Here is a 24,983-nt window from a genome sequence, read left to right as displayed (position 1 = left end):
TTCATCACTCCCAAAAGAAATCCTGCATCCACTAAAAGTCACTCCCTATTTCCCCCTCCTCCCCCTAGCCCAAGAAGCCACTGATCTACTCTCTGTCTCAATGGATTTACTTATTTGAACATTTCATATAAACAGAATCATACAATATATTGTCCTTTGTGACTGACTTTCACTTATTATAATGTATCCATGTTGCAGCATGTATCAGTATTTCATTTTGTTTTATTGCTGAATAAAATTCCATTTTGTTAACTTTTTAAATCCATGATATTTGGTTTATTTAGACTTTTGAGTTTGTTTTTTTATTGACCGTTAGTAACTTAGGATTTCCTGGAAAACCAGGTACATCGTTCAGGTTTTCAAATTTATTTACACTGAGTTGCCAGCAATAGTTGCAAAAAAGAAATGAATGCTTTCATTAAATTGAAAATGATTTGTCTCTGTTTTTCCAAGTTAAATAATGTTCAACTTATTTTCTTAAGTTCTAACCAACTTTTCTTCTTACCTGGGTCTACTCCATTCACTCACTTGTGAGGGAGAAGGAAATGGGCCTTTGAATCCAGATGTGTGCACTCATGCAGGGTCAGCGGTGGTTAAACTGGTGAAACATCTCCCTACTGGTTGCTAAATGGTCCTGTCCTGTGCCCTTAAGACCACCCCTGCCACCTGCACCCCTACCCTAGTCCCAGCTCCCTCTCCATAACAACTGGAGGCCTCCAAGGTCCTCCCAGCCTCCAAATACAGAGGCTTTGCTATAGTTTCTAAAAAAGAACTCCACTGTAGAACAAAGCAAGAGCAGGTGACCGTTCATGGCTACAGAGGTCCTTCCCTGTGGCTGGTGTCCATTCGGAGCCGCTGGTGTTCGGCCAAACTGGTTGCTGAATATTTGGATATCACCCTAGGCGAGAGGCGTTTTATGTAATAGTATAGGAGTTAAGCAAATGGGATTTAGCGTTAGACAGACCTGAGTTAGAACAGGGTGGTCGAGGTGGGCCTCACTGAGAAGAGGTCTGAGCAAAGCCTTCTGGAAGAGGGCAGGGAGGCAGCCAGGTAGTAGCTGCCACCACTCAGTAGCTCAAGGTCTGGAGCAAACCACCAAATCATTCAAACTTAGTTCCTCACTTGTAAACATCTACTTGCAAATGGTGTTTTGAGGATTAAATGAGATAATGTATATAATAGCATATTGCCTGGAATATAATAAGTACTCAATAAATGTTATCATCAGCACATTTATAGCTAAATAAAAATATATAAGCTATGATAAAATATTAGCAATAAAATGACATATAATATAAAATAAATTCAGTTAAACGTTGTTAATTGCCTTAGAAAACATCCACTACTTTTTATGTAACGGAGTTTATAAGAAATGCCTATGGGGCTAGGCAGGTAACATAAAAGCTTGAAATGGTTAAGGGCCAGTGCTCCATTTAAAACAGGGTTCTTAAACAGGGGTCTGTGAGCTTGAATTGAAATTTAAAAAAAAAACATTACTCTGGTGGGGATATCTTGGTGCAGGTGTGATACATTTATTAAATAATACACACTATAGTGTGGACTTATAAAGGATCCATGAATGGCACCTGAATGGCAAGGGGTCCGTGGAACAAAAGAGTTAAGAACTCCTGATTTAAAAGGACAATACTAACTGATTATAGCCAAGTGAGAATGCTATCCCAGGGTTGCCAGGTCTTCTGATTTTTTCAGGACAAGATAGAAACTCAGATTTTAAATGAAATCTCCACATTTTAAAATGCTGGTAACGCTATCAAACTCTAAGGGAAAAAAGAGAAAACTACAAAAGGTGAACAAAAGATGTCAATGGGTTGAATTTGCCTGCTAGTTTACTATCTCTGAAGTATATTACTTTGTCCACTTTCAAAATATATGTGGGCTAAATAGGTGACAGGGATTAATGATCACAATGGAAATTCAATTTCTTATGATAGTCTAGTGTAATTTACAGCCAAGACATTTAAGGAATAACATGTCTTTACAAAACAACAGAGTAGTTGACATACACAGATGAAGTGCAGCTGTTAGGAACACAGGTTGGTTGACTATGTGGCAGGCCCTGCCTGGAGGTACCTTCCCTCCATTACCTTAACCACCACAGTTAATCTCTTCAGTAGCTGTATTATCATCCCCATTTCATCTTTAGCCAAAAAGCTCTATTGAGATAATGACGTTTTTCCTGATAATTTCTTCTAACACATAAAGGTACTGAGAGTTTAACAAAAAAAAAAGTATTATATTTCTTACCAGCATTAAACCGTTTTGTTTTTCAGTCAACCTCTGCCGTTCAATTTGGAGGACACTCTGAGCTTCAGCTACTTGGATTTGTTTAGGGCCAACAATCTTAAAAAGAATGTTATAGCATTTAAGAATTTTTTTAAAAATCAGATATACTGTTAAAAATGTTTGAAAGAAATTTATAGGGGTCAACTCTTAAAGTTTCCTGAAATTATGAGTACAAAAGAGATTTAGAGTGACCTATTATGATAAAACATTAAAACAAACAAAACAATAGTAGAGTTGTCAAAAATAAAAGAATTTAATAGGATCACATCATATATGTGTGAGTTATGATACCTTTTTTATTAAAGTGGTTTTCATTTGTATTCTTTCCATAGAAGTTCAGTTGACATTGTTAAATATAAGTTATTTCTTGGACTCCAAGTGTCTTTTTCAAATCAATACAGATATTTAGGAGGAAAAAGCATACCTTCTGTACTTCATGGTAGTTGTTCAAAGCTATGACCCACTGGCACATAGAGCAGCAAGCCACAGAAACTAGAGCAATCTTGTTTGGGCTGAAATCAGGCAAGCTTATAATTTTTTTCAGCTTTATGAAGGTCTAGAAAGAATACAGATCATACATTACATGAGAAATGCTATATAGATCTGAACTTTTCCTTCATCACATTAGAATGAAATTTTATTTCATGTAAGAAATATTCAAATTCTCATCACAGCAGTAGAATCAAAGACACATACTTTGATATAAAACAATATCAGTACAAACAGTTTTTTAAGAGGAGGGGAGAAGCCTCTCTTATAAGCATCCTGTTATTGCTGTTTTGTACAGTAGATTTGTTATAGTTTCTAAGAAGGAATTCCATTTTAAAACAAAGGCAGGCTGATTTTCTCCAGCCTTGGGGAATGTGGTGAAGAAGGAAGTCTGGAGTCTCTTGCACACTTTAGGTTGAGATGACTAAGAAAACCACATGCAAACCCCCTCCTCTCTCTCTCCTCCTGAAGAGGCACATTCCCTGTGCAAAGGAAGTCTAGTTAGTGATGGTGGTGAGCCTGGGAGTGTAAAGGGGCCACTGAAGGTGTTCCCCCTTAGCTGTGCCACATGCTACGCTCCACCTCGTCCAAATGGTACAACCAGGTTTAGAGATAGATGGACAGCACTGAGTGTCTACTTTTGGGAGCCATAGCCTGTGCCATATGTCCATGGACCCACCTCATCTAAACAGTACAACCAAATTTAGAGTTGTATGTATAGTATTGTGTATCTACTTTTGGAAGCCATAGTCAGAATGATGTTTTTCAGACTGAGTTTCCCTAGCCCTTTCCAACCAGGCATCCTCCCCCTTGCCTGGAAGGAAAGAACTCTTTTGCCCAAAGTAGGTTGTCCATTTTCTATTTATTTCTGGTGTTCCTATTATCATTTCAAGTGCTGCTATGCTTTTCATAATTTATTTATTTATTTATTTTAAAAGATTTATTTATTTATTTAATTTCCCCCCCTCCCCTGGTTGTCTGTTCTTGGTGTCTATTTGCTGCGTCTTGTTTCTTTGTCCGCTTCTGTTGTCGTCAGCGGCACGGGAAGTGTGGGCGGCGCCATTCCTGGGCAGGCTGCTCTTTCTTTTCACGCTGGGCAGCTTTCCTCACGGGCGCACTCCTTGCGCGTGGGGCTCCCCCACGCGGGGGACACCCTTGCGTGGCACGGCACTCCTTGCGCGCATCAGCGCTGTGCATGGCCAGCTCCACACGGGTCAAGGAGGCCCGGGGTTTGAACCGCAGACCTCCCATATGGTAGACGGACGCCCTAACCACTGGGCCAAAGTCCGTTTCCCTTTTTCATAATTTATTATGTTTTTTTAAAGATACATAGATAACCCAAAATGTTACATTAAAAAATATGAGGTTCCCATATATCCTACTCCCCACAACCCCCATTCCTCCCCTATCAACAACTTCATAAGTGTGGTACGTTCATTGCATCTGATGAATACACTTTGGAGCATTGCTACACAGCATGCATTATAGTTTATGTTGTAGTTTACACTCTCTCCCAGTCCATTCATTGGGTTATGAGTAATGTTCTACATCTGTCCCTGCAATATCATTGAGGACAACTCCAAGTCCCAAAGAACCCACAATATCAAACCTCTTTTTCCCTTTGCTTGCCTTCAACAACTCCTGTGGCCAGAAATTTACATCAATGATATAATTTCTTCCATTGCTAGAGTCACAATAATTCTATAGTAGAATGCCAATAAGTCTACTCTAATCCATAATTTATTTCTCCCTTCTGAGGACCCTGGGATGGCAATATCCACTCCACCTCTAAATTGAGAGGGGGCTTAGATCCCACATGGCTAATGGATGGAATTCTCCTTCTTGCAGCTATAGACTCTCTCAATTCCTTGGTGTGGCAGTTGACCATCCTCACCTCCCTGTTAGCTGACCTGGGTAAGTCCAACCAACTGGAGAGCAGGTGTTGCAACTCTGTTGAGGCTCAGGACCCAGCTGGCACATGCACAAGTCTTCTGAGCATAGACCAACCCCAGTGCCAAGCACAGGTTCAGTAAAAGTGACAGAAGAGGCATGCATAGAGTGGTCACATTTCAGTCCAACTCCATCACATTCAGGAGCACAAATTCAAAAGTAGGGCCCTCTGGCAAGACACAGAACTCCAGAGCCATCTGTCATGACCATAGGGCCTGGGTGTCTCTGGAGCCCTCAGGAACACCACAAACTGGGATTATATCTACTTTGGCTTTCTCTGAGATCCTGCTGAGATTGCATAAGCACAACTCCTCTGATGACCTCCCAACTCATTTTGAAATCTCTTAGCCATATGATCTCATTTGTCTTTATCATTTCCCCCTTTTATTCAAGGTCTTTTTTCTAGTTGAATCACCAGCTCATGTTCAGCAGTAATACTTTGGCACCAGGGAGGCTCAGCCCTAGGAGTTATGTCCCACACTGTACATGCTGATGGGTACAGGCCATGTTAAACATCACCAAAAACTTATAAAGGTATATAATCTAAAATGTAAACCATAATGTAACCAAAAATTTATAAAAGTGTACAGTCTAAAATGTAAGCCATAATGTAAACCATAATGGAACAATGGTTGGTAGCTATGTGTCAATATCTGTACATCAGTTGCAGCAAATTTAACATCCACATGTAAAAAGGTCATTGCTGGGGAAGGGGGAAATGGGTTTGATGTTGGGTATATGGGAGTTCCCTATATTCTATATGTGACTTTACTGTGACCTAAAACTTTTTTTGAAGACACACACACACACACACAAAGGATGTAGACCCTGAGGAAGAAATGGAAGAGACTGCCTTGCCACTGTACATACAGGGCAACACCTATTACAGTGATGAAAGGCAAAGGTCAAAAAATTTTTTATGATATTTTTCATTTCTTTCATACCCCAATTTATTTTTTACTATATTTTAGTTTTTCTAAATTATTGTGTATTCTACTTCTAATCTTTAAACCTATCATTACTATTTCATTTTCCTATTAATTGAATTTGGCAATATATTAGACTTCTTTTTTGAAGAAGTTTTGGATCACAGAGGGATTCAACTATGGCAGGGGAGGAGCACTGATGTGGGGTGTCATTAATGGTGGATGCATGAGTGGGAGGGAGTTTGCCGGGGCATGCATATAGGGTATATAGATATGTTCAGATGTTTGTTGGGTATTAATATAGGGGGTAGAGTTTCACCTGACAACTGATGGAGGGCTGTGTTCCCATTCCGGGAAATGCTGACGCATTTCACAGTGGACCATCAACAATCCCCCAAGTACAAGGGCAAAGACCAGTGAAGAAGGATGGTGCAAGATGGTCCCTTGATACTGATGACTATGCTTAGGAAGCTGTGTGCTTGAAATTTCAACTAAGCCTAGAGCTGCAGTGTGCCTAAGAGTTACCTCCTGAGAGCCTGCATAATTTCTTTAGATGAGCTATTAGTAATTTTTAGCTTGAGAGATCTACTTAAACAAAATGGCCAGGAATCACATTTGCTAAGAATGCTTCAGAGAATGAGTAGTTACATTAATTCATGAAAAATATGAATTTCAATACTAATATTCAGCTAAAAAATTTACCTGATTCATATACTACCCTATATTTCCTAATAGCACAGATCATCATTATAATTAATCAATTGGTTATTTAATTAGTTACTCAGGATCTATCTTTCCTGTTACAATGTAAGCTTCGTAACACAGAGGATTATGTTGGTTTTGTAAGCTACTCTATCCCTAGGACATACCATAATGTCTCCTATAAGGAAGAAGTTTCATAAATATTTATTTTTTTAAAGATTTATTTATTTAGTTATTTATCTCCCCTTCTCCCCCTACCCTGGTTGTCTGTTCTCTGTGTCTATTTGCTGAGTCGTCTTCTTTGTCCGCTTCTGTTGTTTTCAACGGCACAGGAATCTGTGTTTCTTTTTGTAACGTCATCTTGTTGTGTCATTTCTCCACGTGGGCGGCACCATTCTTGGGCAGGCTGCACTTTCTTTCGCGCTGGGCAGCTCTCCCTGCGGGGCGCACTCCTTGCGCATGGGGCTCCCCTATGCGGGGACACCCCGGGGACACCCCTGCGTGGCAGGGCACTCCTTGCATGCATCAGCACTGCGCATAGGCCAGCTCCACAGGGGTCAAGGAGGCCCGGGGTTTGAACCACGGGACCTCCCATGTGGTAGACGGACGCCCTAACCACTGGGCCAAGTCTGCCACCCCCATAAATATTTATTGAATGAATTAATGGCTACTCACCCCTTCAGCCTGGAACAATGCTATTTATATGCCTAGAAATCTATTTGCCTGTTCCTGAGTTTAGCTCTCAGCTCAGCGCCTACATAATATCTCAGTTTGGAGATTTCTTCTCACTATCCAGTTCCAAAGCCACTTTCACATTTTTAGCTATTTGTTACAGCAGCATCCACTTTCTGACACCAACATCTTTACCAGTTTCCTGTAACTGCTAGAACAAATTATCACAAACTGCGTGGCTTAAAACAAAGACATGTGTTCTCTCATAGTTCTGGAGGCCAGAAGTGATGCCAGAACAGCATCCCCCGGGGCTCTGGAGGAGAATCCACCCCTTGTCTCATGCAGGTCTTGTAGCCGCTTGCCTACCCAGCCATGCCCTTTTCTTTTTTACAAAGATCAGCTCTCTAGCTTGGCTGGCCCCATTCCACAGGCAATTTTGCCCTACTCTCTGCCCCCTTGAAATCCTACAAGCCAAGGGGGTGACCAAGGGCAGGGAGAGGGAAGAAGAGGTGTGATGTGGGGGCATTTTCGGGACTCGGGGCTGTACTGAGTGATATTGCAGGGACAGATGCTCAACATTGTATGTCCTGCTATGGCCCACTAGATGGACTAGGGGAGAGTGTAGACTACAGTATAAACTATAGTCCATGTGGCATAGCAGTACTCCAAAAGGTATTCACCAAGTGCAATGAATGTACCGTGCTGATCAAAGAGGTTGTTGATGTGGGAGGAGTGGGGCGAGTGGGGAGTGGGGTATATGGGAACCTCTTATATTTTTTTCATATAACATTTTGTGTGAGTTACATATCTTAAAAAAACAAAAACAAAAATTTTGCCAAAAATACACACAGGGAAAAATATTTTTTTTAATTAAAAAAAAATTAAAATAAAAAAAATCCTACAGCAAATCCAGAGTCTTCTGAATTACATCTGCAAATTATATCCAGCAAAACCCTTCAATAAGATGTCCAGTCTACACTATTTCCTATAATCTTTTCCGTGCTCCACTCTACCTCTCAATCTCTTCCAACATGTATTAATATTTGTAAAGTGCTCAAAACAGAGCCTGGCACATGCTGATATATGAATATTTGTTAAATAAATAGAAATAAATCATAAACACATTTTTTTCACTAGTCACACTTTCCTAGTATAATGCAATCCACCTGGAAAGACTCTGCCCCCCTCCCCCCCAATCATTTGTCCTCTTACTTCTCTCTTCACTATTTAAGGAGAATCTGAGATACGGCATTTTCATATTGGGAACATGTTGCTTTTCCTCGAACATTTCAGGAACTACTAAGTGTGGATATTCAACCTGCTCTCTGATTTTTTAATCTTAGCATCTTCCAATTCTAAAACAGATTATACTCCTACTTTGCTCTTACAGTTTGCAAATATCGAATGCATTAATTATGCATCAAGTAGGGAGCCACACTTTACCTTTTCAGGTATACTGTCCTTGTCGAGGTGAATCAATTTTTGTAGGAAACCAGTTTCTGAAAGAAGTGACTTTGCTGTAGCCCAGTTAGGTTTCTTTTGCAGAAGAATGCAGACTGCATTCATGACCGTGAGTACAAGGAAGGGAGGTCGTGTATATACTCTGCAATAGATGATGGAAAAGACAACCACTGCACAACTGGAAACCAAATGAATCTTTTAGAACCATCTCAAGGGAAAATATACACAGATTTTCAAAAGCATTTTGACAAGGTGAACTATTTGTCAACCTATAGCTATTTCACTATTGGGTACTTTATAAACTTGAATGTCATTATATGAGTATCTGCTTTCAAGAAGAAATGTGTAAAATCTAAATATTTAGAACACCTGAGCTAGAGGTTACCCTTTCAATTAGAAAATTAGTTATGCAGAGTTCTTTTTTTAAGTGTAAAGTCTAATTTATTTTGAGTGTTAAAACTAGACATATGAAAAGTGATTGGCTGAATCCTCTGAAGGATCCTCTCAGGATTTCATATTTTCATATTTGTAATTTAGTTCATAGCCATGTTAGATTACAATGGTTAACATGCAGAGGAGAGAAAATAATCCCTATATTGTTTAATATGCTTTATCAACCACATTTGTAAAAGATGATAAACTTCCTCGTCCAGTTACTATGGTTTCCTACACCAAATGAACACCAAATGAACAAACACAACAGCATTTCCCTTCTTCAAAAGATGGACACTGTATATGGCTATCCTGTGCTCTAAAATTTCTTGCATTATTAAAGACATCAATTTTGGCATTTAAAAAGGGAATTCTATTATACCCACAGAGAATCTGGAAATCTTGACAAGTAGACTACAAAGAGAGAATTACTCAATTTCCTGAAGCAATGTTGTGATGAAGTCAGGTGGGGGGAGCTCCCTTTCAAAGAAGCCGTGGTGACCTGAACCCATTCCAGTAAACCACGTCAGGAGGGGTGTAGGACAAAGGGGCAAGGCTCGTCTGTCAGGAGGGGTGTAGGACAAAGGGGCGAGGCTCGTCCGTCAGGAGGGGTGTAGGACAAAGCGATGAGGCTCGTCCGCAGCTCTCACCGCCTGGTGACTGAGGAGCTGTCTTTGCATCTTCAGAAAATACAGGCTGTTGCCAGATCAGCATTCTTTTTTTCCCTTTTAAGCAATTTTATATCATACAACCCATCCAAAGTGCACATTCAATGTTTTTTGGTATAACCACACAGAGCTGTGCATTCACCACCACAGTCAATATTAGAGCACTTTCCTGGCTCCAACAAATGTGTTTTTCCGTACCCTGCACTCTCCCTCACGAGGCGAGACAATTAGGTCCTGCTAACTTTCCCATCCTCCCTGATTTCCTGGTCTTAGAATTTGCTGAAGTAGTCTGAGCTGTTTCTCTTGAGGTACGAGCTTTTCTTACAAGTTGCCTTATTTACCACTTACACATTTCCAAGCATTTTCTCGGTTTTATTTAGATTTACCCTTAAGAGTCAAGACTCATTGATCTTTCTTTTCCTTCCCACCTTCTATTTCTCCTTGGATAGTTGTGGGTTTGGCTAGAGTCCTTTCTTGAACGTTTCCCCCAGAGGTAAAAGCATGGACATCAAGGTCCCAGAACTACTGGGTGTAGCAGAGCACCAAAGGGCTGCTGAGAAGTACCCGAAAGCCGTTGGCTTTTAGAAAGGATATTTATTTGGGGTGAAAGCCTACAGTTACAAGGCTGTAAAAAGTCCAACTCAAGGCTGCTTTCTCGCCAAAGTCAGTGGCAAGGTGTTGAAGCAAGATGGCCTCGGGTCTCTGGCGGCGCTTGGCCTTCCCTCGGGCTCCCCTCATCCAGGCTTCCCGCTCAGGTGAGGACCTCTCTCTCCTGGTGCAGGGTTGTCTCTCAGAGCTTCCTGTCAGTCGCGGCTGTTTTCCTAAACTCAGCAGTAAGCTGTCAGGCAAAATGGCTCCTCTCTCCCCAGGGCCTCATCTGGTCAATCCTTCTTCCTTCCGTCCCATGGCAGGATGAAAACTGATCTGGCTGTCTGAGGGTCCGTGTATATCAGACCCACTGAGGGGGTGGGGACTCAGCCAGAGTCACGCCTCACTGACATGGTCGAATCAAAAAAGCCCCCAACGCAATCTCAACAGGCAATCTAATCAAGGGCCCCTCAGCTGAATTTAATACAACCAAAGGGCGTCATACCCAGAGGACTAGGTTAGTTTCAAACATAATCTTTCTCTTTTTGGGATTCATAAAGTAATCTCAAACTGCCACACCAGGCATCCACAGATATCATCCTATTGTTTTGGCAGGTGGACAGATGTCATTCTGTCCTGAAATAGGATCCAGCGTTGCAGATGATAAACCCCTTTGAGTGAGTGAGAAAGGGGCAGAGAGGAAATATGCTAACTCTGAGCGTGCCTATGCACTAGCACCGGGCACAGAAACACCCTATGTCAATGAGTTGTGTCAGGAAACACCGTTGAAGTCTTATACTTTAGATGGCTGGGCCACGGGCCTCGTATTTCCAAACTCTGGAGCTTACCGTTTCCATTTACCTACTGGGTGCCAGATGCAGGCCTAAGCACATAGAGACATCTAATGTAATCTTCATATAATCTCACGATGGAGGCCTCATTATTACTCTTCTCACTCTAAAAATGAGGAAACCGCGGCTTGGAGAGGTGAAAGGACATGCCCCCAACCACACAGCTGGTGTGTGGCCGAGCCAGAGTTCCTGCCGTTGAGGGAGGTGGCTCAGCCGCATTCGAGGAGGCCCACAGGCTCAACCTTGGACCTAGCAGGTGGTTTGGGCCGCCAGCCCAGGCACTCAGAGGGTAAGAAGTTAGAGGAGAAACTGCTGGAGGAGAGCAGCCAGCTGACGCGAGAGGAGCAGCAGTGGAGGGAGCACACACACTCCCAGTCCAGGCCCGCTCTAGGAACTGTGAAGATCACAGCCACTGCCAGGGAAGCCTGTCACCGTCGACCAGCACCGGGTATGGACATGCAGTGATATCGGCTGTGCAGACCCCAGGGATGAGCCGACATGTGACAATGAAGTGACAAGTCAAACTAAGAATGAAGTGAGCAAAAAGTTGCTTAATGTTTACCATGGTGAAAAATAAAAATTAGGCAGCAAAATGCAAAGTTAATTCATGGATACATGGACAACAAATAATCTATCCCAGATATGTCATATTTTATCCAGACCACAAATTTTTCCGAAGGCCCACTTGAATGAGGACATTATAACCATTAGAGTAAGATAGTGCAGCTGTATGGTTTACAGCAGTTAAAATCTAAAAGATGTCTAAATTTAACAACTTTCCAAATCACTTCTTTTTTTTTTTAAAGATTTATTTATTTATTTAATTCCTCCCCTCCCCCTGTTGTCTGTTTTGCTGGGTCTTGTTTCTTTGTCCGCTTGTGTTGTCGTCAGCGGCACAGGAGGTGTGGGCGGCGCCATTCCTGGGCAGGCTGCACTTTCTTTTGTGCTGGGCAGCTCTCCTTACGGGGCGCACTCCTTGCGCGTGGGGCTCCTCTACGCGGGGACACCCCTGCGTGGCGCGGCACTCCTTGCGCGCATTAGCACTGCGCATGGGCCAGCTCCACACGGGTCAAGGAGGCCCGGGGGTTTGAACCGCGGACCTCCCATGTGGTAAACGGATGCCCTAACCGCTGGGCCAAGTCGTTTCCCTCCAAATCACTTCTTATCAGTCTGCCCATGTGTTTTGGAAGTTGCCTATATGAAAGTCCAGTAGATGAGACACTGAGAAGTTCTTTGTCACAGCACACTTTGTCTCAAAACATTCCCTGCATTCCCTGAGAGAGGTTCCGAGTAGATGGAAAGGGAAGAATAGGTATAACAGGGAGCATTTTTGAGATACTGGAATTGTCCTGCATGACATTGCAATGATGGATACAGGTCATTATACAGTTTGTCATAATCTATAAAATTGTGCAGGGCAGAGTGTAAACCAGAATATAAACTATGGTCCACGGTTAGTAGCAATACTTCATTACGTGTTCGTAAATTTTAACAAATGTATCATACTAATGAGGGTTGTCATTGATGTAGGAAAGTGTGTGTGTGGGGTGGGGCATATACGAATCCTCTGTATTTTTGGGTAACGTTTTTGTAATCTAAACCTCTTTTAAAAATAAAAATAAAAATAAAAAAACATAAAACAAAAACCCTGAGAAAGTGACCCTTCCTGCATTAGACTCCATGTGACAGAGAGCCAAGAAATAATACTTTGTAAGAGGTCTCACAAACAGTCTTACAAGACCTAATCCAATAGTGGTAATTTCAAATAAGGTCATTTTGATTAAAAGAAAACATATATCAACATGTTTTTAAGCTACCAATTAGAAACAGAACAATCACAAACCTGAAGCTTTATACAACAAATACTTTCAGGGATTTAAGAAAGTTAATAGTTTTATTACGCGTTGTCTTTCCAGACTGCCCTTATTTTGCAGAGTTTTATGTTTTCATCATGGTTGAAGCAGGAGTCCAGAAGCAGGTGAGCTGCAAGTGCATACTGCTCTTGAATGTAGAAACTCCCCAGTGGCTCTTTGTCTGCTCCACTTGAGAGCTGAGGCAGGGATTCCAAAGCTGTGTAAAACTAGACTTGTTTTCAGGCATCAGGTGAATGGCCATTGTATCTTAACACACAGACTTCAAGCCTCGCTGCTGATGCTCCATCTTTGCTAAGTGATGAAACACACTGCATCAGTTGACTTAGCACTTCAGAAACAGCTTCTGCCACCTCGGGTAGTACCTGAGGCACTAATTCTTTGGAAATAGTAAACACCTTTGCATGCGCTACCAGTATATTCAGCAATGTTCCTTTTAAACCTTTTCTGATACCTTCAGGAGGCAGGCAGTCTTTCAACTCAAGGTAACTTTCAAAGAGACTGGGTCTGATTATTTCCGGGAAGCCATGCTAATCCAAGTGATTTTTTCAATTCATTGGAATCTGGGCTTTTCAAACCTTTAGGCTATATTTACGAAGATGTGGCATTCTAGATAACAGCAATTATTTAGGACTATCAAAAGGACTTTGCTATTCAAAAGTCAAACTGAAGTCTTTAAGGATACCTCCAAACAAATCAGAAGAAAGATCAATGGAAAGAAGTGCAGCATCTATAGCCACATGAGGCGTGGTGCTCGACTGTTCTAAACAGTGTATAACAACCTGCATGATACCGATGCCTAGCTGGCAAAACTCCTGTGCTTCAGGCTGTTGAAAGCCACTGGCTAGAACGCCTTTCAGGGACTGCAGGGAAAGTACAACTCACTGTCTAAACTGACATGGTAGAGAGGTCAGTCCTTCATACCCGTCTTTCTTTTCAGCTACTCTATTTCTTCCACTGTGCACTGCAGTGTGACCCTCACACAGCATAACTGGAGATCCAAAATGAGGTCCTGGGTAGTCAGCAACACACCGTTGAAGATGTCAAGGGCAGCCAGTGATGTAAGCCTTCCTTTTTGGACGACATGGGTGAGCCAGGTCCACAGAGGTCAGCCCTCGCCTGCCCGCCCCATCCTGCCTTGCTTCTGCGCTGAGGCGGAGCAAAGCGCCCTGGACAAGTTCACCTGTGAGAGCATTCGTCCCTGAATCATTTTCTTAAAATCATTTTGTCTTTGCCTGGCATTCTTTCAAGCTGGCCGAACTTCTCAGCAGTCTCACTTTTATTAGCAAATGGAATTCAAAGTTTCCAGGAGTTAAGCAGGTGGCTTAAAATAAGCTTGGTCAATTATTTCAACAAATGCCAGCCGGCTGGAATGTTGTGTCTTCATGTGTCACCTCGACCCTACTGAGAGCTGCTGCCTTTCTTCAGTGATGCTGTCTGACTGTGTTAGTCAGGGTTCTCTAGGGAAACAGAACTGAAAGATACATTTAAAGAGTAAGAGATTTTATAAAATTCTCTCACGTGACTGAGGAGGTGTACATGTCCAAATTCTGCAAGACACGCTGCAAACCAAGGGCTCTGATGAAGGTCCGTGATGAGTTCCCAGGAGACAGGTCTGGAATAGATATGGGAATTCTCTCTCAATGCTGAAATCGTACCCCCTTTTAAGGCCTTCAGTTGGCTGGATGAGAAGTCACTCATTGCTGGCAGCAATCTCCTTAGTTGAATGTGGATGTAACCAGCCATCTATGCAATCAACTCACTGATGATTAAAGTCCATGAAATGCCCTTGTACTACAATTAGCCCAGTGCTTGCTTGACCAAACAACTGGGCACCAATATCTAACCAAGTTGACACATTAACCTAACCATTACAGACCACCCTTTATCAACGTGGCAGCCAAACACATCACCTTAACCCATACTTAGTCTCTAAATAAAAACAAAAACATATATATATATATATGCCTACAACATTCAACTGTCCTGTGTATAACTAGAAACACACTAATTCCTTCCAGAACAGGGTGCAAGTCTTTAAAAACTTGACATCATTAAAAACTATGACATGAAACTAATACAACTTATGTCATACGATAAGGAAAAAGGTTAGGGAAGAAAACAAAGATATTCATTTTATGTACATATATAAAATACTAATAACAAAACAAAGAAGAAATATTCATGAACATCACAGTCCTCATTTGTGTAACTGGTCATATGGTCAAAGTTCATATATATCACAACCTTCTTCTACCACCCATTCCATGTTCCCTTTAGCAAGGACCTCAGCTGGCCATGGTTCTTTGCCTGGTAGGGTGCCCCAAACTTTCATTCCTGAAGATTCTGGGCCATTGTTAGTCCTGCTTGGATTGGGTTGTTGCAATTTTCCATTGACTTTAGTCACTGGGTATGGCAGTACTAAAAGACGCCCTAGAGCATTTCCTGTATTCCAGGCCAACTCTTCTTTACTTCCACTATGAAGGTGCAATCCTATTTCTCCTTGATAGTCAGGATCAAGCACACCAGCCAGTACTGTAATTCCCTTCTTTGCCTGTTGATTCAGAGGTAAGAGGAGCCCAAGGTGGCCAGGTGGCAGTCTTAACTTCCAGTTCAGTGGGATCACTGTTGTGTTCCCTGATGGCAGCACTCCTCCTTTGGGAATTAAGATGTGGAGACCAGCATTGCTTAAGGTTTCAGGGACAATAAGCAAAATTTTCCTAGTGGATCATTAGGGGTAGTAGTGAGTGGTGCCCCTCCCATTTCCACCCCTTGATTCTTGGACCTATGAATCCTGGCTATAGGAGAAACAGCACCGTAGAGTGGATGCTGACTTAGAGCATATACAGCCTCCTGGTTGGTACCATAATTGAGTCTTCAAAAGGTCATTCCACCATTGTATCAATCCAGCTGCTTCAGGATGATGGAGAACATGGTAAGAGCAGTGAATTCCATGAGCATGTGCCCATTCCCACACATCATTTGCTGTGAAATGTGTTACTTAATCAGAAGGAATGCTGTGTGGAATGCCATGGCAGTAGATAAGACATTCAGTGAATCCATGAATGGTAGTTTTGGAAGAAGCACTGCGTGCAGGGAAGGCAAACCTATATCTGGAGTATTTCTTTATTCCAGTTAGAACAAATCACTCCCCCTTCCAAAATGGAAGTGGTCCAATGTAATCAACCTGTCATCAGGTAGCAGGTTGGTCACCTCAGGGAATGCTGCCCTGTTGGGGACTGAGTGTGGGTCTCTGCTGCTGGCAGATTGGGCACTCAATAGTAGCTGTAGCCAAGTCAGCCTTGGTAAGGGGAAGTTCATGTTGCTGACTCCATGCACAACCTCCATCCTGTCCACCATGGCCATTTTGTTCATGAACCCATTGGGCAATGATGGGAGTGGCTGGGGAAAGAGGCTGAGTGGTAGCTACAGAGCTGGTCATCTTATCTACTTGATTATTAAAATATTCCTCAGCTGAAGTCATCCTCTGGTGAGCATTCACATGGGACACAAATATTTTCTTTTTTTTTTTGCCCACTCAGAAAGCTCTATCCACATACCTCTTTCCCAGACCTCTTTGTCACCAATTTTCCAATCATGTTCCTTCCAAGCCCCTGACCATTCAGCCAAACCATTGGCAACAGCTCGTGAATCAGTGTACAAATGCACCTCTGGCCACTTCTCCTTCAAACAAAATCAACAACCAGGTGCACTGCTTGAGGTTCTGCCCACTGGGAGGATTTGCTTTTACCACTGTGCTTCAGGAAAGGGGCTGAAGTGCTGCAGCTGACCACTTTCTGGTTAGAGCTGCATATCATGCAGAACCATCTGTAACCATCTGAAAACCAGGCCTGAGTTTTCTCTTCCTCGATTAACTGATTGTAACCATAAATGTGGGTTAGGAAAGAGAAGGAAATGTGGTAGGAGTGGTGACCATGGGCATTTGGGCCACTTGCTCATGTAACTTACTTGTGACTTCAGGACCTGCTCGAGCCCTATCTCATATATAGCACTTCCACTTCATGATGCAGTTCTGCTGTGCACACCCAACTTTATGGTTGGGTGGGTCAGACAATACCCATCTCATGATCGGCAGCTCAGGTCTTATAATACCTGGTGGTCCATGGTTAATTGTTTAGTCTCTACTGAGGCCCAGCAGCAAGTCAAAAGTTTTTGGCTAAAACTCCACCAATCACCTGACTTCCGTAAGCCCCTATTCTGACTGGTGGAGCATCGTGACATTTTGGGTCTCCCGGAATTAAAGTCACTTCTGAACCAATGCCTAATAATCCCTGAAATGTTGATCATTTCCTTTTCCCCAATGCAGTTAAAAGTCTGTAGGTTTCTTGGAGCTTGGAGGAAGATTAATCGTAAAAATTTCTGGCCATGTAACAGGATCCTTCTGCAAAGAGACTTGATATTCTCCTCATCCAAGGGGCTCTGGGTCCACAGACCGCCTCAAGTCTGGGAATTCATTAAGGGGCTGTGATTCTGTTTCTGAATTCAAGATAGGGTCTTTGTTCACTCAACCTAAAAATTCTTCTGCTTATACAGATCAAGTACTAATTTAGTAGACTGCCCATCTTCTAGGTACCCCATGATCTATTAGCCAACACCATGCCCTATGGGACTCAGACTCTTTTGATTGCTATTTTTAGTCTCCCACCTTGTCTTTGGTGATTAAATGCTGCTACTTTACTTCTGCAAACCCAAGATCTCATCATCCCTATAGTGTTTAAGGATTATAATTCCATGACAGCAGTTCCCACAGGAATACCTAGCCTATAGGGAAGAGTAACCACAAAACTCTTCAGGGAAGACGGAGTTAGTCTTACAAATTTATTCCTCACAGTCCTGGTTACAGGTGGGTCCTCTGGACATTCCTGGGGTGGGTGGGCAGGACTTAAATGGTGAATCCATTCTTGCATTCCAGTCTCCCTAAGCATATAGAGAACCCTTACCTACAGTATACTAAGGGAAGTTGGCATCTCAACCTCAGGCATTCCAGGCCACCTTTTGGTCCATGTTTCAGCCAGCCACACGAACAAGCTGTTAGAACTCTTTCTAAGCCCTTAAAGTACAGTATTGAATTCAGAATCTGTTTAATAGGCCAAATCAATAAATTCAGCCTGATCCAACTTCACATTTCTTCCACAATTATCCCATACCCTAAAACCCATTCTCACACATATTTCCCTGATCGCTGTCTATATAAACTAGAAAACTCATGCAGTTCTTTTAGAGTATAGCATACTTCCTCTTGGTTCACTCTTCATACTTCACTTTTGGGAGCTAGTAATAGTTTTTAAAGAGAAGAGGGGTGGTGGAGGTGGGTAAGGAAAGGATTAGAAATGCCTTACAAACATTGACCTCAGGGCATTCCTTTAAATTTTGGTCTGATGAGACAGGATTAATCCTTTCGGGCAGGGATTGGGTGGCAGATTCCTCAAGGTAGGGTGGGGGTTCGGTGGTGGTGTTTTCAGGGCAGGGAGGAGGGGGAGTCTTGAGACTGGGCAGTGCAGGCCTGAGGTGTGTTGGTGCCCACCTCAGGGTAGGCAGGCAGTCTGGACTCCCTGGGACTGGCTGGAAGCCAGGTGATACAAGCTTGATATTGGGTGGTCTCTACAGGGCAGACCATTACAGGTTTATCTGGCAAAGTCTCAGAAGAATTTAGTGTTTCATGTCCCCATCCATATCATCATCAACCCATATGTCTCCATCCCAGTCCTCAGGATTCCACTCCTTTCCATCAATGCCCTCACTTTAACAGTAGACACCCTGCAAGGTTGAGATTTCAGTTTCTGTTGTAACTCTGCTACTCATACAAGACTCTGAGTCTGGTTTTCAGAGGTATCAAGACTGCAGCTGCATGAAACAGGATTTTCTTTCAGAGCATACATATGAACTTTCAAATCAATCATGTAGCACTTAGTTGCAAATGTGAAGTCTTTAGCTCATTCCTGTCTTTCATAACTGTACCCAGCATATTTAGGAACAGCCAGCCAGCATCACTGTACCTTTTAACTCCACAAAATTCTGTTAAGGTATTAAAAACACTCTCACCCAGAAACTTGCCTCTTATAAGCATGGAAGTCATCATATCTGTGGTGATAGTTTGCATATCTCTATTGCCAACTCATGCCATAGGTTGTCAGTGGCCTCTTGATTATTGGAAAGAGAGTCAGTGCTCTTGAATGTAATCAGAGTAGAGAGCCAATTGCAAAAATCCCACAACCAATTTAGAAATCCCATTTTTAATATTCTGTTTCTCAAGAACCACTCCATGTACCAAGCTGTATTAGTCAAGCTTCTCTAGGGAAACAGAACTAACAGAAGATATCTTTAAATAGTATGAGATTTTATAAAATTCTCTCACTTGACCGTGGGGATGCACAAGTCCAAATTCTGCAGGGCAAGCTGCAAACCAGGGGCTATGATGATGGTCTTTGATGAGTTCCCAGAAGACACTGGCTATCTGGAGTAGAGATGGGAATTCTCTCTCAATATTGAAATCACTTCCCCTTTATAAGCCTTCAACTGACTGGAAGACATATCACTCATTGCTGGCAGCAATCTCCATAGTTGATTATAGACATAATCAGTCATCTATTCAATCAACTCATTGATGATTAAAGTCTGTGAAATGCCTTTGTATTACAATTAGCCCAATGCCTGCTTGACCAAACAGCTGGGCACCATTACCTGGCAGAGTTGACACATTAGCCCAGGGGTAATTAACCTTTTTTGTTCCATGGACTCCTTTGCCAGTAAGGTGAAAACCATGGACCTTTACTAAGTCCATACTATACTGTGTATTATTTAATAAATACATCACACCCGGACCAACATGCCCCCACAAGAATACTGGTTTTATTTGAATTTCAATTCAAGCTCAAGGACCCCTTGTTAAGAACTCCTGCATTAGCCTAACCATCATACAGACTAACATGACCCAATACTGAGGGATACACACCATCACTGAGATCCAACATAGGACTGTGAAGGCCTGGATTACCTTTTAGGTCTTTGAGGAAACCCTCTTTGCAGCCGTGCATGAACTGAAGGATCCACTTTGTTGGGCTCTACTACATTTCCATGCAGGGTCCCCAGGTGCACGAATGTCAGACAGATGCCTTGTATAACACTTTTGGTCATGTGAGGTGGATGGTGTTTCAAGCAATTTTTCCAGAAGTAATTCTCTTAAAGCTTCAATTCATGTTATAACTTCAGCATAATATTTCTTGAAAACCTGCACCTCCATTTTCTCAAAAAGAGATGTGGCCTTTTCATAATCAACAACCATTGTAATCACCCTTTTGAATATTCCTTTCAATATTGGGAGGAAGCACAGTCAGTACATTTCTAGTGGAATCCGCCTTGTCCTTTTGACCTAACATTTCTTGAAATAATGTGTTAGAGTGTTTCTTGCTCTGTTAGAGCATTCTCTGGATTTTGTGTTAGGGATCCTTCTACTTTTTCCATTTCATCTGTTTCCAGTTTTTGATGGATAGCTGAGAGGGCATTCTGTGCCTCAAAAGAAGCACTCAGACCTCCTTTCACATATACTAAGCTGTCTGCATGCTTCTTATTAGCCTGCCTCTTCAGGTTGGTGACTGCCACTTTGAGCTTTTCAAAACTGGTGGGTGAGTTGTGCTCTCTAATAATGAAAATTCTTACCTTTAAAATCAACATCTATTCCATGGAAAAGCATTTATAAGTCCTTCTGGGGAAATTTGCTTTTCTAATCTCGACGCCAAGTAGATTAGCAGGATGTGGGGACAAGGGAGGAGAATTTCATTTTTCCCATCAGAACACATATCGTAATAATTCATTTCATTAATCCAGACAGCAGACTAATCTAAGATACTTATTTTTTTTCAAGTTTGAGTAGCTTGAAAGGCAGGTTCCTCTGCCACCTGACTTGGTTGTGACAATAATGTCCCCTTTATCATTTTTGACTTGTCCTACTCCACATACAGTTTTATTTGTAGACACTCATTCCAAAGTCAGGAGACAATCATGTCACAAGTTGTCAAAGCAATGAGGTCAGCTGGAATGTTGGAAGCTGCCTCCTGGCTGTATTGTAACAAACTGACTTATCCCTCTGCACCATTGGCAGAGCAAGCCAGGGCTCAGAAGAATATTCAGAAACAGATCTGTTCAGGATAACGTGTCTCCCAAAATGAAAATCTTAGCAGACTTCTCAAAAGAAGGCAGGCAACAAAGTCAGTTTTACATGTGTGACCTTATCTTCCTGAGATACCGAGAAGAATCTTCTACCTTAAATTCGTAATTAGAGATTAATTCATTTGGATTTATCTTTATTCTCTTTAACAGTCTGCTTTTTAATTGCAGGTTTTTCCAGGAGAAGTAAACAAAATCATTAGCACCTTATTTTGAGCTAATTTATTGGGTTGTTTTTCTAAAATGATCAGGCTGGCTTTTTTGATGTAATGAGAAAGGCAACGTTAAAGAAACAAGTAAAAGAAAGAAGGTTCACAAAAGAGAACGAGAGTTCCCAAAACAAAGTTATCCTCAATTTTACCAAGTTTGACTCTATTTAAAGCAAAAGTGATGAGAATATAGACAAATTAAGATGAAATATAAAATATATGTAATTTAAATAAAAATTAAGGGAAAATAGGATTCAACTGACTATAACTCAATCTATGTGTCACTTTCCAGGGTTCAAAGTGGGACTTGTTTACTCTGAGAATCTGCTTTAAATGCCTCTTACTACAGGGATGTAGTCTGCCTGGTTTACCCCAATCTGCACTTTCTATTATCTTCTTTTTCTAATGATTAATGTTGCAAAGTGACAAAGAATTGAGCTGTCATGGGGCAATCTTCTGCATTCCAGTAGTGGAAACAGCAGCCAGGAAAGAGAATGGACTAAGTTATGCATTTGCCAGACGTTTCTGCTAGAATAGCAACAAAGATCATATTATAGGGTATCCCCATTGATGTGACATTTTGAAGTAAAGTGAAATCCACATTAGTGTCACAGGGAAAGGCTGGGGAGCAGGTGTAGCTTAGCGGTTTGATCTCCTGCTTCTCATGTACGAGGTCCCAGGTTCAAATCAAACAAACAAAAAACAAAGGTTAATTTTTGTTAGCTTTTGTAGTAGAAGGAGAAGAAAAAGGGTCTGTTTGATCAGAGGAAACCTCTTAATATTAAAGTAACTGATTTTATTGAGCACCTGCCTTATTCCAGACTTTGTTCTAAGCATTTTACATATATAACTCATTCAATCCTTTTAACAACTGTAATTATCTCTGATATGTAAAAAGGAAGGTGAGGCACAGAGAAGGTATACAGCCAAAATGTTGCAGTGCCAGGATTCCAACCCAAGAAATTTGGTACCAGACTCCATACCCTGTCCCTTGGAAATAAGGCTAAAGGGGATTTATGCTGATCTTCCTGCCCTGGGAGTGTCTGACAGAGAAAAGGTAAGAGAACAGAATCTTCTGGAACAGTCACGAGGCAGGGCTGGCCTGGCCCTGCTGCTTCTCTGCCCTGATCTCCTGACCCTCCTCCTTGCTCACTAAGCTTCGGCCATCCCGGTCTCTTGCAGTTCCTGAAACTTACCAAGCACATTTCTGCTTTAAGACTTCTGCACTTTCCGTTTCCTCTGCCTGGAACACTCTTCCTCCAGATACCTGCCTGGTTTATTTCCAAGCTTCATCCAGTTCTTTGCTCCAGGGTCACTCATCAGAGAGGACCTCCACAACCAAGGGGCGGAGCCTTCCTCCCCCTTCTTTGCTGTTGTGACCTCAGACCCCGGAAAGAGGCCTGGCCCACGGTTACACTCAACATATTTGCTGAATAAATGAAGGCCTAAGAATGAATGCACGTGAATGGGAAAAAGGAAGAGAAAGTCAAGAATTCATTCTCCTCCTCTTGCTTGCATCTTTCTGTGCACTGAGGTGGATTAACTTCAGAATTGTGATGTGCTCTGTCTTCCTCATAAAATTATATCTGATTTTTTTAAAATTTTCTGCTATTTTTCAAAGAGTTAAAAATGTGCTATTAATCTTAAGGTAGATTTGCTTCACATTACCTGATCTCTAGTTGAAATACCATTTTCTGTACATAATGGAAAATGCAACACACTCTAAGATATAATAGGTGAATTCCCATTGTTGACATGAAAATTGTCTCGCTCAAAGATTCAAATTAGAATCAACAGGTTCAGATGTTGGAACCTTCAAGTACTATATTTCATTTCTTCCCACATTTTCTTGTACATTTGTCTTTAATCAATTTTCCCCTACATGGGGGAGTTTGAGTTTGAAATGAGCACAGCAAGAGGAAGCATTTCCCATAGTGATATCTTGTGGTAATGGCCAACTTTGCAGCCTCAAATATGCATTGGCACATTCTTACAGATCTCAGATGCTCTATAGCTAAACTGGCATAAGCAAAAATGGCATAAAATTCTTTCATTTCTAGAGCTGTATGTCAGCTGTATTTATAATCACCATGGCTGATAAATTATCTTTCTAGTTTAGCTAACATTACAGTTTATCAATTCTAGAATGTATGTTTTTACATCTCCAAGATTGGGATTCAGTTTATAAGTATCCAATTAACCACATGATAGCTTAATTGGCAGTGTGTTTTCTTTCTTAAGGGTACATAAAATATTGATATGCCTTACAATCGATAGCATCATAAAATTGATAAGATATAACATATACCACACACAATAAGAAATTTAAAGTGGAAATGATTCAATGTGGCATTCCAGTCAACCAAGACGGTGGTATAAGATGCTTCAGGGTACCATCCCCCGACAGAATCTTTGAACAACTAGTAAAACTGGCAGAGCCATCTTCCTAAAAATTCCAGAAAACGGTTAAAAGGGTTGTAGTAATTGGTCGACTGCCAAAGCAAGAAAAAGCAGCTTGAAAATGGTAGGCAAAGGTCATGGTGAACTGGGTATCCCCTCTCCCACGCTCCCTTCCATGGTGTGGAGCCAGCAAACTGATTTTCGACAAGAGAGCCAAGTCCACTCAATTGGGAAAGAATAGACTTTTCAACAAATGATGCTGAGACAAGTTGATGCACTAATGCAAAAGAATGCACGCAGACATCACATCATATACAAAAATCAACTCAAAATGGATAAAAAACTTATAACTTAAAACTAGAACTGTAATACTTCTAGAAGAACTCACAGAGAAGCATCTTCAGGACTTTATGTTAAGCAATAGTTTCTTAGACTTTACACCCAAAGCATAAGCAACAAAAGAAAAAATAGATAATGGGACCTCATCAAAATTTTAAAGATTTTGTGCATCAAAGGACTTTATCACAAAAGTAAAAGGACCACCTACAGAATGGGAGAAAATATTTGGAAACCACATAACCCATAAGGGTTTACTATCAGGAATATATAAAGAAGTCTTACGGCTCAACAACAGAAACAAAAAAAACACAAACAACCCAATTTAAAAATGGGCAAAATACTTGAATAGATATTTCTCCAATGAAGATATAAAAATGGCTAAAAAGTGCATGGAAAGATGCTCAACATCACTGGCCATTATGGGCATGCAAATGAAAATCACTACGAGATACCATTTTATATCCACTAGAATGGCTACAATTCAAAAAACAGAAAATAACAAGTGTTGGAGAGGATGTGGAGAAATAGGAACACTCATTCATTGTGGTCGGAAATGTACAATGTGCAGCCACTGTGGAAGACAGTTCGGCAGTTCCCAGAAAGTTAAGTATAGTAATGCCATATGACCCAAGAATCCTACTTCTATGTGGGATTTCAAATGAACTGAAAGCAGGGACTCAAGCAGATATTTGGACGCCAGTGTTCATAGCAGCATTATGCACAATTGTCAAAAATTGGAGCAATCCAATTGTCCATCAACAGATGAATGGATAAGTAAAATGTAGTATATATATATATAATGAAATATTATTCAGCCATGGAAAGGAATGAAGTTCTGATATATGCTACAATGTGCATGAACCCTCAAGATATCATGCTGAGTGAAATAAGCCAGACAGAAAAGGACATATATTGTATGATCTCACTGATATAAAAT

At 41.4% G+C, this 24,983-nt stretch overlaps 1 protein-coding gene and 1 pseudogene across 1 annotated transcript in view; both read right to left on the bottom strand.

Annotated features, from left to right (window-relative positions):
* DNAH14 (dynein axonemal heavy chain 14) overlaps nucleotides 1-24,983 on the bottom strand; it is a 499,447-nt gene that overhangs the window by 92,060 nt on the left and 382,404 nt on the right. Inside the window, exons 64-66 of the mRNA XM_058275282.1 lie at nucleotides 8,487-8,646; nucleotides 2,729-2,860; nucleotides 2,266-2,361 (exon numbers count right to left, since the gene is read on the bottom strand). Of these exons, the coding sequence (XP_058131265.1) occupies nucleotides 2,266-2,361; nucleotides 2,729-2,860; nucleotides 8,487-8,646 (388 nt within the window). The remainder of the gene's footprint in view (nucleotides 1-2,265; nucleotides 2,362-2,728; nucleotides 2,861-8,486; nucleotides 8,647-24,983) is intronic.
* Nucleotides 12,982-22,474, bottom strand: LOC139436360 (exocyst complex component 2 pseudogene; annotated as a pseudogene).

Source organism: Dasypus novemcinctus, chromosome 13 (assembly GCF_030445035.2).
Source record: "Dasypus novemcinctus isolate mDasNov1 chromosome 13, mDasNov1.1.hap2, whole genome shotgun sequence".
NCBI lineage: Eukaryota > Metazoa > Chordata > Mammalia > Cingulata > Dasypodidae > Dasypus > Dasypus novemcinctus.
The sequence above is the reverse complement of the archived record's forward strand: the minus strand, read 5'-3'. Positions and strand labels throughout refer to the sequence as shown.